The sequence below is a fragment of the Microtus pennsylvanicus genome, chromosome 8, assembly GCF_037038515.1.
Source record: "Microtus pennsylvanicus isolate mMicPen1 chromosome 8, mMicPen1.hap1, whole genome shotgun sequence".
Taxonomy (NCBI): domain Eukaryota; kingdom Metazoa; phylum Chordata; class Mammalia; order Rodentia; family Cricetidae; genus Microtus; species Microtus pennsylvanicus.
In genome coordinates this window covers 29,454,757-29,470,790 of record NC_134586.1, presented here as the reverse complement: position 1 = coordinate 29,470,790, position 16,034 = coordinate 29,454,757, and the positions used below count along the sequence as shown (strand labels likewise).

The window sequence follows — 16,034 nt, the reverse complement described above, 5'->3', positions numbered from 1 at the left end:
GTCACGTAGGCCAGGAGGTTACGATAGGTCAGGTCACGATTCCTCGGCCACGAGTTCACACACCTAGTTCTCTAGATAATTGGAATGTCGGGTGGGTTCCACTAACAGTTAGCTCTCCATTAACAGATAATTGGGTGTGGGGTAGGCTCTGTCAATAGAACAATTGTTAGGGTGTGGAACTCCTTGCAAACCCCTCAGGGCGATGGTTCCTGTAATGATTTTTAGGGGGAGATGGCTCCTGACATTCCTGCAACCAGGTATTGCTTCAGGGTAAACCACTGAGACTCCATTAAACTATCAATATCACCTACTCTGGCAGGTGATAATGGTTGGAAGTAAAGAGTAGTCTCGCATATTGAAAACGCTGAACTTATACCAGATGATATAAAATTGACTTCATTATTTATTCAGGTGCAAAGTGGAATCAGAAATAGGCTTTGTCCTATATACATAACACACATCTGATCCCATACGGGTCTGTCAGGTCCTCTAGCACAAGGTAATGCAGAAATTGATCAATTATTAATTGGGGAAGTGTGTCGCAGGCCTCAGAATTTCATAAAAAATATGTCAATAGCAAAAGTTTAAAGAAAGAGTTTTCTATTACATGGCAACAAGTTAAGTAGATTATAAAGAAATGCCCTACTTGCTCTTTCTATAACCAAACACCGCTACCTGCAGGGACTAACCCAAAGGGTACTCAAAGGAATAAAATCTGGCAGATGGATGTGATCCACTTTGCAGAATTTGGCAAATTAAAATATGTAGACCACACCATTGACACTTATTCAGGTTTTCAGAGGGCAACTGCTTTAAGCTCAGAAAAGGCTGATTCAGTAATCACACATTTATTAGAAGTTATGGTCATCATGGGTATGCCTGCACAAATAAAGATGGATAATGGTTGAGCATATGCCTCTAAGAAAATGAAATCATTTTTTGCTTATTATAATATTAAGCATATTACAGGTATACCACACAATCCTACAGGCCAAGCAGTTTTAGAAAGATCAAATCAAACTATAAAAGATATGTTAAACAGCCGGGCGGTGGTGGCGCACGCCTTTAATCCCAGCACTCGGGAGGCAGAGGCAGGCAGATCTCTGTGAATTCGAGACTAGCCTGGTCTACAGAGCTAGCTCCAGGACAGGCTCCAAAACCCACAGAGAAACCCTGTCTCGAAAAACCAAAAAAAAAAAAAAAAAAAGATACGTTAAACAAACAGAAAGGGGTGGAAAATACCCCCAGAAATAGGTTACATAATGTTTTATTAACCTTGAATTTTCTTTTTTTAAAATATTTATTTATTTATTTGTTAAGTATACAATAGTCTATCTGTGTGTATGCCTGCAGGCCAGAAGAAGGTATCAGACCTTATTACAGATGGTTGTGAGCCACCATGTGGTTGCTGGGAATTGAACTCAGGACCTTTGGAAGAGCAGGCAATGCTCTTAACCACTGAGCCATCTCTCCAGCCCCCTAACCTTGAATTTTCTTAACGCCAATGAGAAAAGGGACAACAGCAGCAGAAAGACATTGGATGATGGAAAAGTCTGCTGAACTAAATCAACCGGTTTATTTCAAGAATGTGTTGATCTCACAATGGAAGCCAGGAGATGTGCTACGTTGGGGAAGAAGTTTTGCTCTTATTTCCACAGGAAAAGAAAAACTATGGGTACCATCAAAATTAGTAAAGATTAGGTTTGAAAAAGAGAAATGACAGCTCATCCACAACGGTGACACCCATACAAGTGGTAAGGAAAGCATATAGGGTTGGGGCAGGGATCTGCTCTTGTCTTTACAGGAAAATACACATCTTCAAAACTTCAAGAGACCCTAATGTTTGAATGCTGACAAGGTACATGGTATCCAGAAATGGATAAGCAGGAAACAAGAAGACTGTCAAATCTTGCCAAGACAGAGTAAGATGGCGTTGAAAATCTTCCTGCCTCTGAAAATGGTCTGTCAGTTACACTAGGCCTTAGCCAAAGTTGTTTGTCATTTACAAAGGTCCCATTCAAAAATGGTGCAATTGGGCCATCCAGTTAAAATGCCTACGGCCAAGGTTGAGAACCTGAACCCAATGGCTAGGACCCACATAGAAAGAACTGACTCCTGCAAGGTGTCCTTTGGCCACCACATGTATATGCCCACACACGTACACATGAAGATAAATGGACAAACTGTATAACTGAATCACAAAGGAATTGCAAAAATAGTCTAGTGTTTGAGAATTATGATTTTTGTATTGGGCTACATACACAGCTTCCCAGGGGCACATGTGGGCTACAGGTTGGACATGCATGACACAGGTTTACCTGAAGACCCTTTAGGGAGAAGACAGAACACACCAGGAAAGCATTCTGAAGTCCTTCTGGTAAACGAAACTTAACTACAAAATAACACTATTAATTCCATACAACTTTGCTGACATTTTCTTTCAGAAATAATGGCATCAATCATTGTGCCTCTTTTTGCTAAAAAGGTGGCGCACGCCTTTAATTCCAGCACTCGAGAGGCAGAGACAGGCAGATCTCTGTGAGCTCGAGCCTGGTCTACAGAGGGAGTTCCAGAACAGGCTCCAAAGCTACTGAGAAACCCTGTCTCGAAAAACAAAACAATCAAACAAACAACAATAAAATATATATTCTGATCTGGGAGTCCTTGATCTATTAAATCAAGTTATGATCAACTTTTTTTAGTTTTTTATATCCGAATACATTAAATTGTTGGTTTTATAAAATAATTTATTTATGTGAGGGGGGGTGTGTACACGAGACCAGAAGAGGGTGCCGGGTTAGAATTACAGGCGGTGGTAAGCTGCACCATATGGATCTGGAAACGGTCCTCCAGAGATAAGAACATGAAATATACAGTGACCAATTCTTTTCTTTGTTTAAATTTCTGACATGGGCTTCTCAAACTCATGATCCTCCTGCCTCAGCCTCCTTGGTCATGAGATTACATGCTTGCACTACATTGCTCACTTGGAGTAGTTAGTTAACAGGTTCAGAAGATTTTTAAGGTTGAAGACGATATTATACTGGTTATTTCCCCTCCAGCAGCATTTTAACAAATGAAAACGACATTTGGGTATTATGAAATTACTTGTATGTGTCTGCAATGAAAAGAGCTAAAAACAGCTTGAATGACGGAGAATCCACTTCGGCCACAAATTGCTAGATCGCCAAAGTAGCAGTGGCCCACCGTCTCCGGAAGTGGACTCGGAAGTAGCGCTTCACCGCCCGCGGCCTGCTGGGACTTGTAGTTCTATTCCTCGATGATGCCGCGGAGTCCTGCGTTTCCAGGTGTGAATCCTACCTACGGAGGTGAGCAGGGCTGGGCTGCCTCAGGGGCAGACAGTAGTGTCTTGGTCCAGACGAGGGGATGCCGCGACCACGCGCCCTGTGGCCGTGGCCCCACGTGCTAGCAGCCGCGGTACCCCGAATCACGCCCCGGGACAAGGCCACCCCACTGAGGCCAGGCTCCTCCTGCCACAGAGCAAACTGCTGCTCTGAGGACACCCTCCTCTTGCTCGGTCGAGCTCTGGCCTGGGCGAATCTGAGGACTTCGTGGTTAGTTAGCTAGCCTTCTCCGCTCCTGTCGAATGACTTGGCCTTTTCCCAAAGATGGTGTTGCTGGACATCAGGAGACCACGAAGGACTCCTGAGAGATCCCGAGGGGTACCGAGGTTTAGGCTGCGCAGCACTAGCACCTGCATTCTGGAAACCCGTTAGATTTCTAAGGAGAAGAGGTCAGGGAAGGGGTATTGTGTAGCTGGAATACACGTTTAGAGAAGACACATAGAACCTGAGAAAGCCTATTCCAGAACCTAAGTACAGAATTAGGGAAATCTGAGGAGATGGGCATGCCCTAGGAAACTATCTTTCGAATAATCTGCCCCAGCCTGAGAATGTGATGAAGTTCAGGGTGCTTTGGAGTTTCGCCAAAAATACCTCGTCTCTGAGCTGGACACAGGTTTTCTTAGAACAAAATAGGACATTCGCATTGAGTATCTGCCTAGAGTCAGATCGTGTACCATGTGATTTTTCTCTTTATTGTCACGCTTCATTATGAGATTGGCTATGCAATACAAAGGGGAACAAGGGCTTTGGGGCATTAAAATGTATTAACCTAGCAAATCGTATCGTCCGGTTCTGCATAGTGTCCACTGACTGCGAAGTTCCACGTTAGCTGTCACTACACTGCCTCGCCACCGGGTGGAGCCCTACTTAAAGCATCCAGGTTCTCCTGAAAGGTTCCGGAGCGTTTTTTGCTCTGTCAGCTAGAAGCTGACTTTTTCCTTTCAGACATTTCACTCGTGTGTTCCATTTTCGTTGCTAAGACCGAAAAATCTTAGGTAATGAGTTTGTAAGGAGTGACTAGTTTCTTCTCACAATTCAGTCGTTTTAGTCTGTCAGTGCTTGACCCGATTTCGGACCTATGAAACAAGAGTGTGTTCACTTCATGTGGGATAGGACCTGGATCCCAATATCGTTTTTAAGGGCACTCCCACAGTGACCTAAATTCTTCCTACTAGGTCCTACCCCCTAAAGACTTCACCTCCTCCCAATAGTGCCAGAAGTTGGCCACCAAGCCCTTTTTTTATTATTATTATTATTATTTTCGAGACAGGGTTTCGCTGTAGTTTTAGAACCTGTCCTGGAACTAGCTCTTGTAGACCAGGCTGGCCTCGAACTCACAGAGATCCTCCTGCCTCTGCCTCCCGAGTGCTGGGATTAAAGGAGTGCGCCATCACTGCCCGGCTTTCATCTCATTATTTTCTAAACTGAAGATTTGTCAACTAGAACCCAAGTCAGTTGTCCAGTTACTGGGCATTTAAAGCTTAGCTGAGCATGTCCCTGTCATTTAGAATCGTACAGCCAGTCATGACAAAGGTATGTTAGAGATGCTATGATATCACAGGAGGAGGTCCCTGGTGCATCCCAATGCTTAAGAAAGGGACTTGCGACTCGGTCTGAGGCTGGAAGTTCTGGAGTGGATAGAAGTGATTGAACGAGCAGAAGCAATGTGGAAAGGACCGAGGTAGACTGTGCCGTCTTTGCATGACTCCAGGAATGCTATCATGTTTCTTCTGCAATCCTCTTTCCCACCCCTAACTGAACCGCTAGAGACTGTAGGAGAGACTTTGAAATGGAAGTGGAAAGTCATATGACGGCCTAGCTGTAGCTCCAAACAGTGTGGCGTTTGTCCAGTAGGAGTAGGAGACTCGTATCCTGGCCTTCCTCTACACTTGCCTTAGACTGTTAGTCCCCTTTCCCACAGTAAGTTAGTCACATCTTCTGCAGGCTGTTCTTTTCCTGAGTTGCCACCTCAGCCTCGGGTGAGAACTGATTTAACTAATCCAGCTTGTGAGATGGCACTGCCCTCTGAGACACAGCTCTTTCCTGACACACGACTGAACTTTGGGCTCCATTTAATGCCTATCATTCTGTCACTCTGCTTTTTGGTGTGGCTTGTTGGCTGGTACCAACCATGAAGGCATAAGCAATAGAAATTGAAAGTGAATGCTTATAAAACAACAAAATCGTTCTTCACCACAGGTAGTGTGAGAAATATTACTCCATCAGACAAAATCCTGGATAGGAGACTCATGAAGTTTAGTGATTGAATAATTGGATTCCTTTCGTGTGCCAGGCCCTGCGTGAGGCCTTGGGGAATAAATCTCTGTGCTGGGGAACTTTGATGGGAATGAGCCAAGGCAAGAAAGAATGTGGACAGACAAGATAAGCCACATAAAGAGAATGAATAATTTAAACCCAGAAAAGGGGTAGGGAGCACACTCTGGATTTGATGGTCAAGCAAGTACATCTTTGGGAAGGCAGCAGCTTGGCTGAGACCTGAATGACAAAGAACATTCTGGACAGAGGAACAGCTATTCTGGAGTAAGTTTGACCTGACTCAGGGACCACAATCTCTAAAGCCAACGGTCTTCATAAGAGGAGTGGTTGGGGTTTGGGGACTGTTGCTTCTTACAATGAGCTACTTTCAATTTCCCTAAATGTGTCCCCTTGAGACACACTAGTGGCCAGGCCCCTCCCCCTGAGGACCTCCAACTGCCAGGTTCCACCCACAGAACACTCCTAACTGCCCTACTAGCCGAACCCAGCCCGTACCCTGCAAAGCCCAAGCTCTGAACTTGAAACCCCACCAGTCCCACCCTGGAAGGCTGCACTCTGAAACGGTCCACCCCCACTCTCCAAGAAACTGTTTAAACCCTGCCTTCCGCTCAGTCCTCTGCTGTTTCACGCCCAAGCAGAGGCAGCCACCCTCGTGGGGTTTTCCCTTCCAGTGACTCTCCTGTGTGACGTTTGTTGTGCAGTGTGACTTGTGGTATTCTTTGGCTCCCAACTGCCAGGACCCTTCCATCGGAGCTGTAACTCACCCTAAATGGGTCACATTTTCTTTCCTCTTTGTACTTTTTTTTTCCTGTTTTTTCTCTATGAACTCTTGCGTCACAAAGGGTTGAGTTTTAGTGCCTGCATTCTGCTCCCACAGCTGGCTGGCTTACAGTATATTGTAATTAATATATTTATAGGCTTTAGTTTGGTGTTATCATTGTTGACTGTATCTGTCTTTCATCCCAGAACTAACTTGTCAGGCAAAAAAGATTTCTATTTTGTTTCTTATAGCTCTAACAGTTATGAAAGTACTAGACTGATTAAATGGACATCTAGTCAAAAATAAGTGAGATGGAATGAAATGCTCCTTGTGGCAAGGTGAAGGCCTCCTGGTCTTTCACAGGAATAAAAGAATCTTACCAGCTCTGCTTAAAAGTGGAGAAGAAATGCCTTTCTTCTGAACCCAGCTTTCCCTCTCCCAATGACAACCCAAAAGATATAAGCACAAAGTAAGAGCTGAGGCTGTAGTACAGCGCTGGAGTATTTGACTAGCATGCACGGGATCCTTGGTTCAATCCCAGCACCACCAGAAAGAAAAAGGAAAGGAAGAGAGGAGAGAAGAAGCAAGCAAGCTAAATTTCGAGTAAATTACCAAGTGTTCAGGCCTTGGATCCTCTTATTCTGGAATTCTTTCTTCTTACCACTGAATTCTCTATTTCCCAGGAGAGCCAGACAGTTCCGTGGAGTCTTCAAGAGGCCTTCAGGGAGCCGGAGGGATGACTCAGAGACTACGAGCACCCGTGGTCTTGCAAGTTCAGTTCTCAGCACCCACATGGTGACTCACAGCCGTCCGTAACTCCAGTTCTAGGGGATCCCATGACCTCTTCGGAGCTCCATAAGTACCAGGCAGACTCGTGGCGCACAGACATGCAGGCACAACACTTATGCAAATGAGATAAAATTATTTTAAAAAAAGTAGGAAGACTTCAGATCTCCTATAGTGGTTTTCCTAGTGGCTGATTTTGGAAGAAATGGTCAGTCAGTACCTGGGAGTTGAATTTATATTGTGAATCTCCAATAAGTACAAACAGATGTTGAAATAGATTCCAGTCAGTGATTTCACAAACACTGAAGGTGAAAAATATGTAGTCTTAAGTCCCAAGCTGAGACTCAGAGGAAAAATGTTCTCTTTGTAACTGAAGAAAGAACCGAGGAAAAGAATAAGGGGTGGGTGTCATCCCATAGACCCATAGAGAATCTTCAAGTTAAACTTACACCTGTGACAGAATGGGTACCTCTATGGTTCTCTGGTGAGACAACTTGCCAAAATGTCCAGTTCAAAGACTCTTTCATTCCCTTTGACTGTGACAGTGAAGACATCTGTAGATGGAAGCCACCATTAGTCCCCTGCAGTCTTCAGAGGAAGCACACGGAGGAACCCTGTTACTGTAATGACTTCGGGAAGGCACTTATCACAACCCAGATGGTCATCTCGTCAAGAAAACTCTCACTTCAGAGAAACTATGCCCCTGTGGTCAGTGTGATGAGAACTTCACATCAGAGACCCCACCTGAAAGGAAAGAGCTGCGGGCGTGAGCAGTGTGGGACGGGCTTCCCCAGGAGCAAGCCTGTTTGTCCATCAAGCGATCCACATGGATGAGAAACCTTACAAGTGTGACAGATGCGGGAAGGGCTTCACCAGGAGCTCAAGTCTGCTCGTCCATCACGCAGTCCACACAGGGGAGAAACCTTACAAGTGTGACCGGTGTGGGAAGGGCTTTAGTCAGGGCTCCAAGCTACACATCCACCAGAGAGTCCACACTGGAGAGAAGCCCTATGAGTGTAAGGACTGTGGCATGGGCTTCAGCCAGCGGTCAAACCTGCACATCCACCAGCGTGTCCACACAGGAGAGAGGCCGTACAAGTGTGGAGAGTGTGGGAAGGGCTTCAGCCAGAGCTCCAACCTCCACATCCACCGGTGCACCCACACGGGAGAGAAGCCCTACCAGTGCTGTGAGTGTGGGAAGGGCTTCAGCCAGAGCTCAGACCTGCGCATCCACCTCAGAGTGCACACCGGGGAAAAGCCCTACCACTGTGGCAAGTGTGGGAAGGGCTTCAGCCAGAGCTCCAAACTCCTCATCCATCAGAGAGTGCACACCGGAGAGAAGCCCTATGAGTGCAGCAAGTGTGGGAAGGGCTTCAGCCAGAGCTCCAATCTCCACATCCACCAGCGGGTTCACAGGAAGGACCTTTCTTAAGTAACATGGGCCCGCTCTGTTCAGAACACTTTTATTGTAAGGATGAATATTTTTCATGGCTGAGGGTACAGATCAGTGGAGGAGTGCCTGCCTAACATGCATAAAGCCCTGGGTTCAGAGCCGGGCGGTGGTGGCGCATGCCTTTAATCCCAGCACTTGGGAAGCAGAGGCAAGTGGATCTCTGTGAGTTCGAGGTCAGCCTGGTCTACAAGAGCTAGTTCCAGGACAGGCACCAAAGCTACAGAGAAATCTTGTCTCGAAAACCCCAAAAATAGCCAGGCGGTGGTGGCGCACGCCTTTAATCCCAGCACTTGGGAGGCAGAGGCAGGAGGATCTTTGTGAGTTCTAGACCAGCCTGGTCTACAAGAGCTAGTTCCAGGACAGGCTCTAAAGCCACAAAGAAACCCTGTCTCAAAAAACCAAAAAAAAAAAAAAAAAAAGAAAGAAAGAAAGAAAGAAAAAGAACCCCCCCCCCAAAAAAAAAATAAATAGGGGCTAGAAAGACGGTTAAGAGTGGTTAAGAGTACTGACTGCTCTTCCAGAGGATCCGGGTTCAATTCCCAGCACCCACATGGCAGCTCACAACTGTCTGAAGATCCAGTTGCAGGGGATCTGACACCTTCACACCAATGCACATAAAGTTAATAAAACCATGAAAAGAATAAATAAATAAATACATACATACATAAAGCAAGCCCTGGGTTTGAGTTCCAGTACCTGCCCCACACATTTCCAGGTTAATACTTTGTACTTGAAGGAGTGTGTGTGTGTATGTAGAGGGGAGTACATGTACTGTGCAGGCATGTGCATGCATGTGTGCACATGGCTGTGGAGCTCAGAGAGCATCTCGGGCACTCAGATGCCTGTCACTTTTGTTTGAGACTGGGGTTGATCACTTGGTCTGGAATGTTACTAGTAAGTCAGGCAGCAAGTCCCATGGCTCTACCTGTCCCTGCTGCCCAGCTCACCACAGCTAGGTTTACTCGTGTTTGATGATGCCACACCCAACTCTGTTATGTGGATTCTGTTTGGAGCTTGCAAGACAAGAGCTTCACTGACTAAACTATCTCCCCACGCCCTGGCTTAATACTTTTGACTCTTACCTTTGTAGTCCGCAAAAGAAAGAGATAGTAAAGATTACTCAGATGTAGTCCCTCACAGAAAAAAAAAAATCAATCCTTCATTTAAAGTGTCCGAGCACCCCGCACATTTCACGCGCTACAATGAATGGACGATTCTGATTCCTCAAATGGGCAGAGTGGACATTGCAATTCTGCTCGTGTTGTTAAAAGTACATTCCACAATTTTAACTGCAGGAAATTTGTATCTTTCCAAGCACAGTATGCTTCCTTTGTTCGTATTCTCTGAGAAATTGGAATTCACGTTTCCATTCGAATTATGTGCCAAGTTTTTTTATATTCCTTTTACCTATTTAAGCCCTCTCAAAACTATGAACACGGTGTGTCCGTTTGAGGGTGACGTGGGGAGCTGGCGGTACAGTGGACATGGAGATAGGCTGTGTTCAACACAGAAACTGTGCGTCAGGTTATGGTCACTGGTCACAGTGCAGGAAGTGCTTCTCCACATACTACTGTGATAGACAATGCTTCAGTCAGCCCCTCCTCTCAGGCAGCTGCTCAGGAATGTAAATAATTAGATTTTACTGAATGAAGTGAGTTTGTTGATAGTAAAAACAAGGGAGAAATCTCTGAGGCAACAAATCCAAAGTCATTAGGCGAGTAAAGCTAGCATTGAGTGCTGCTGAGAAGAGCTGATCTAGCAGAAGTTCTGAGGCAGAACTGGAGAAAGCTGGGACAGGTGGGACATGTGGCAGCCAATCAGCAGAGGCTGCAGAAACCATCTTAAGACTTGATCAGTCGTCGGCCAGTGGTGATGCACAGTTTTAATCCCAGTACTCGGGAGGCAGAGGCAGACAGATCTCCGTAAGTTCGAGGCCAGCCTGATCTACAAGAGCTAGTTCCAGGACATGCTTCAAAGCTACAGAAAAACCCTGTCTCAAAAAAGAAAAAAAGAAGAAAGAAAAAAGAACAGCCAAAGCAAACAAACATTTGATAAATTCAAATTGGCTTATGGAGAAAGTACTAAAGATGGGCCTTTGGTAGGCAGGTCTAATTTGCAGGACAGTGCTAAATTCTGCCCTGGGAATGTTTGTTTAAAGATGGCAGCAGGACTGTCTATAAGAGGACATCAACACAAGGATATCAGCAAAAACTAAGAGGCTAGGAAGATGGGTGGGTGGGCATGGTATCTGCACAGAAGTAGGCATGGTTTATGCCACTCACATAAGGGGATAAGGAAAAGAAGGCCTGTTTTGGTTTTAGGCCAAGAACTGCTTAATAAAATGAAGGATGGGAAGGAAGCATGATGGGAAAGCCATGACACTAAGGACCGAGGATATGTGGAACATTCCCTTCATCCCACGAATACATGTTCTCTTCTGTAGCCAGATTGTAGTTCTCTATTTCCTGTTTTCTCCATTTGCTGTTTCTTCAATTTTAAGCTCCTACTTTACCACCTCTCTCTCTTTGCTTTGTGTTAAGTGTGCCTTTGTTTTTGAGATGGGCTCTGCAGCCCAGGCTGCCCTTGAATTTATGATCCTCCTACCACATAGGACGATCCTCTTCACACCTGGCTTTTTCTAGTCTCTGGGAGAAATTGCTATGTATAGCCAGCCAGCCAGAACTACCCTCCAGTAAAATCTGGGATGTTTCTTCTGGCTTTGGGATCCTACAGTAGAGCAGCTCCTGAGCTCTGATATATAAAGTTTCAAAGTTACAGATCCTTTACACATTAAAAGGAATAAGAGAATTTTAGTATCAAGTATACAACTTAGATACAATTTCTGTTAATGGCATATACTAACAAACAAGCCAAGAACTCTTGAATAGCTATTTCCTTAAAAAAAAAAAAAAGTTGATGCTGGATAGATGGCTCAGCCGTAAAGCACACCTATTGCTCTTGTCAAAGACCAAAGTTCAGTTCCCAGCACCCATATGGTAGCTCACAACCATCTGTGACACCAATTACAGGAATCCAATGTCATTTTCTTATCTCCATAGGAACCAAGAATGCATATGGTGCACATATATACATGCAAGCAAAGCACATAAAATGAATAAATCTAATAAAATTAGATTGATTTATTTATTTTAATTATTTTTTGTTTATTTATTTTTTGAGACAGAGTTTCTCTGTGTATCTCTGTCTTGGAACTCACTCTGTAGACCAGGTTGGCCTTGAACTCACAGAGATTCACTTGTCTCTGCCTCCCCGAGTACTGTGATTAAAGCTGTATGCTACCATTGCCTGGCATATTTATTTATTTTGTTTATATTCAAGCATCCAAATTCTCTCAATAAAAAAGCCAAAGAAAGGGCTGGAGAGATGGCTCAGAGGTTAAGAGCACTCTCTGCTCTTCTGGAGGACTCTAGTTCAATTCCCAGCACCCACATGGCAGCCCACAACTATCTGTAACTCCAGTTCCAAGGGATCCAATACCCTCACACAGGCATACATGCAGGCAAAACATCAATACACATAAAATAAAAATAAAACTTGTTTGTAAAAAACAAGTTTGTTTTTCAAGACAGGGTTTCTTTGTGTACTTTTGGAGCCTATCCTGGCACTTGCTCTCTGGACCAGGCTGGCCTTGAACTCACAGAGATCCGCCTGCCTCTGTCTTCCTAGTACTGGGATTAAAGGTGTGCTCCACCATGCCTAGCTTCAATTTCTTTTCAGTGACTTAAAATTTTATTGTATAAGTCTTTCACTACTTTGGTTAGATTTCTTCCAAAATTTTGTTTTAAGTTTTGGTTAGGGGGCTGGAGAGATGGCTCAGTGGTTAAGAGCATTGCCTGCTCTTCCGAAGGTCCTGAGTTCAATTCCCAGCACCCACATGGTGGCTCACAACCATCTGTAATGAGGTCTGGTGCCCTCTTCTGGTCTGCAGACATACACACAGACAGAATATTGTATACATAATAAACAAATAAATAAATAAATATAAAAAAAAAGTTTTGGTTAGGCCGGGCGGTGGTGGTGCACACCTTTAATCCCAGCCCTTGGGAGGCAGAGGCAGGCGGATCTCTGTGAGTTCAAGACCAGCCTGGTCTACAAGTGCTAGTTCCAGGACAGGCTCCAAAACCACAGAGAAACCCTGTCTTGAAAAACAAACAAACAACAAAAAAAAAAGTTTTGGTTAGTGTGAGTGGTATTGTTTTCCCGATCTCTTTGTTTGTCATTTATACATAGAAAGACTACTGAATTTCGTAAACTTTGTATCCTGCTACTTTGAATGTTGTTATCAAATGTAAAAATTGCTTGGTGGGGGCTGGAGAGATGGCTCAGTGGTTAAGAGCATTGCCTGCTCTTCCATAGGCCCTGAGTTCAATTCCCAGCAACCACATGGTGGCTCACAACCATCTGTAAAGAGGTCTGGCGCCCTCTTCTGGCCTTCTGGCATACAGACAGAATATTGTATACATAATAAATAAATAAATAAATAAATTTAAAAAAAAAAGAAAAAAAATTGCTTGGTGGAGTCTTTAGGGTCTTTTATTTGTAAAATCTTATCTGAAAATAAGTGTTCCTTGACTTCTTCCTTTCCCATTTGTATCCCCTTTATCTCCATCACTGGTCTACTGTTCTAGGCAGGAGTTATAAGTACTATATTGAACAAGAGGAGAGAGTGGACATCCTTGTCTTCTTCCTGATTCTAATGGAAGTGTTTTGATTTTTCCCCCATGTAGCAGATGTTCGCTGTGAGCTTGTTGGTGTTGTCATAATTTATATTGAGCTACATCCCCTGTATCACTAGATTCTCCAGCACTTTTATTATGAAGGGATGTTGGATATTTTTAAAGGCTTTTTCTGCATCTAATGAGATGATCATGTAGATTTCTGTCTTTGGACCCATTTATGCCGTTCATTATATCCATGAGTTCGAGGCCAGCCTGGTTTACAAACCAGATGAATTTATTGGGGGCTTACAGTCTGAGGGGTTATAGTCCATAATGGCTGAGTAGTAGCAGGCAGCTGGAGCAGCGACTGAGGCTAATATCTCAAACACAGTCACAAGCAAGCAAGAAGAAGAGAAAGTTAACTTTCATACCTCAAGGCCCACTCCTAGTGACATCTACAAGATGTCCTCTAGAAATTTGGCTGATAAGATAATTCTGAGTTTCTGTTAAACAAGAAAAAGGAGTAGGCTTGAGGTGGGGGCAGGAGGCCAAGACAAGGTTTGGGTCTTCTGAACATTCAAGTGACTATGCAGAGAAAATGGATGCATGCATCCTGCATGTGAAAACAGAGCATCACTAGAGAGATTATCAAGAGAGATCTGGCCCAGAGAGGACTGATGAGAACAGACGACACTGCCAAGAGGAGCCTGAGACAAGGAGATGATGAAATCTAGACAGGAACTGCCAACAGACCACACAAACATTCAGACATAGAAAGAAAAGATAAAACCTGTGAACGATGAAGGAAGGAAAATAAAGAGCACACGGCATCCTGGAAGTAAGGAGACTCAGAAAAAAAGCGATCAATGGGTTAGAACGTCACAGGCAGAACAAGGGAGACTCAACCTTGGGAAGTCACCCCGAGAGCTCTTCAGTAGTAAGGAGCAGGACAAAGCTAAGGCTTTGAGTCCCTCGCATGCTGCTGATCTCTGGCTCATCTTCACACAAACAGAGACAGAAAGAAAAACTAACTGTGAAAAGCCTTTAGTGTGACTGAGGACATGTGAATTGGTACAGGTCATCACTCTGATCTTGGAATAAGCACCAACTTTCCCCCATCTAGGGATGACAAATTAGAAACAGTCACACCTATGTTCTAAGGGACAAACTAAAACACAGAGTCATTAAATCTACAATTTAGAAAATCTACATCAAGAGGGCTGAGAATGTAGCTCAGTAGAATGCTTGCCTAGCACTGCTTGGTGAGGCATGCCTGTGCATCAGCACCCAGGGAGGAAAAGGCAGAAAGATCAAAAGTTCAAGGTTAGCCGGGCGATGGTGGCACACGCCTTTAATCCCAGCACTCGGGAGGCAGAGGCAGGCGGATCTCTGTGAGTTCGAGACCAGCCTGGTCTACAGAGCTAGTTCCAGGACAGGCTCCAAAAAAACAGAGAAACCCTGTCTCAAAAAACCAAAAAAAAAAAAAAAAAGTTCAAGGTTATCCTTGGCTATATGCAAACTTGGGGCCAGTCTGGGCTACATAAGACACTGTCTCATAAATTATAATGATAATAAATTACAAAAAAAGAAAATCTAAACCGGGCAGTAGTGGTGCATGCCTTTAATCCCAGCAATTGAGAGGCAGAGAGAGGTGAATCTCAGGTCTACAAAAGCGAGTTCCAAGACAATCAGGACTGTTACACAGAAAAACCCTGTCTCAAAAAAGAAGAAAGAAAGAGCCAGGCAGTGGTGGCACATGCCTTTAATCCCAGCACTAGGGAGGCAGAGGCAGGTGAATCTCTGTGAGCTCGAGGCCAGCCTGGTCTACAAGAGCTAGTTTTAGGACAGGCTCCAAAGCCACAGAGAAACCCTGTCTTGAAAAAAAAAATGAGAGAGAGAGAGAGAGAGAGAGAGAGAGAGAGAGGAAGGAGGGAAGAAAAGAGGAGGGAGGGAGGGAAAGAGAGAGAGAAGGAGAAATGGAGGAAGAAAAGAAAATCTAGATCCCAGATACAATCCTGGTGATTTTTTTTCATGACAGGGTTTCTTTGTGTAGCCTTGGCTGTTCTGAAAGTAGCTCTGCAGACAGGCTGCTTTCTTTTCTCAGCTCTGGACTCTCCCAGATGCCTCTGGATATTTTAACTCTCTTGCCCACAATAAAAACCTTACCCTTGCCGGGCGGTGGTGGCACACGCCTTTAATCCCAGCACTTGGGAGGCAGAGGCAGGTGGATCTCTGTGAGTTCAAGACCAGCCTGGTCTACAAGAGCTAGTTCCAGGACAAGCTCCAAAACCACAGAGAAACCCTGTCTCGAAAAAAAAACAAACAAACAAAAAAAAGACTCCATTTTACCTGTAGGGTGAAACAGAGTTCAGATTATCAAGTCGTGGGGAAGCTGTGAACTTTCCAATAGCTGACCCACCTCCTCCTAAAACAAGAGAAATAGTCTGTTATGATCTTTAGTTCTCTAAAAACATTATGGTTGGGGCTGGAGAGATGGCTCAGTGGTTAAGAGCACTGTCTGCTCTTCCAGAGGTCCTGAGTTCGATTCCCAGCAACCACACGGTGGCTCACAACCATCTGTAATGAGATCTGGCGCCCTCCTCTGGTGTGCGGGCATACATGGAGGCAGACTGTTGTATACATAATAAATAAATAAATCTTTAAAAAAAAAACATTATGGTTGTTCCTAACAACAAAAAGAACAAATGAATCTG

General features: G+C 44.4%; 1 protein-coding gene across 1 annotated transcript; it reads left to right on the top strand.

The window, feature by feature from the left end:
* The first annotated feature begins 3,258 nt into the window (after nt 1–3,258).
* Nucleotides 3,259–10,669, top strand: Znf239 (zinc finger protein 239). Its single transcript, XM_075983035.1, has 2 exons — nt 3,259–3,329; nt 7,086–10,669. The coding sequence occupies exon 2, from the start codon at nt 8,015–8,017 to the stop codon at nt 8,618–8,620; it is 606 nt and encodes a 201-aa protein (XP_075839150.1). The 5' UTR covers nt 3,259–3,329; nt 7,086–8,014; the 3' UTR covers nt 8,621–10,669.
* The last annotated feature ends 5,365 nt before the right edge of the window (nt 10,670–16,034 follow it).

Bases quoted from the DNA above. Each gene is read 5' to 3' on its own strand.
- Znf239 (XM_075983035.1), top strand. From the start codon at position 8,015: ATGGATGAGAAACCTTACAAGTGTGACAGATGCGGGAAGGGCTTCACC.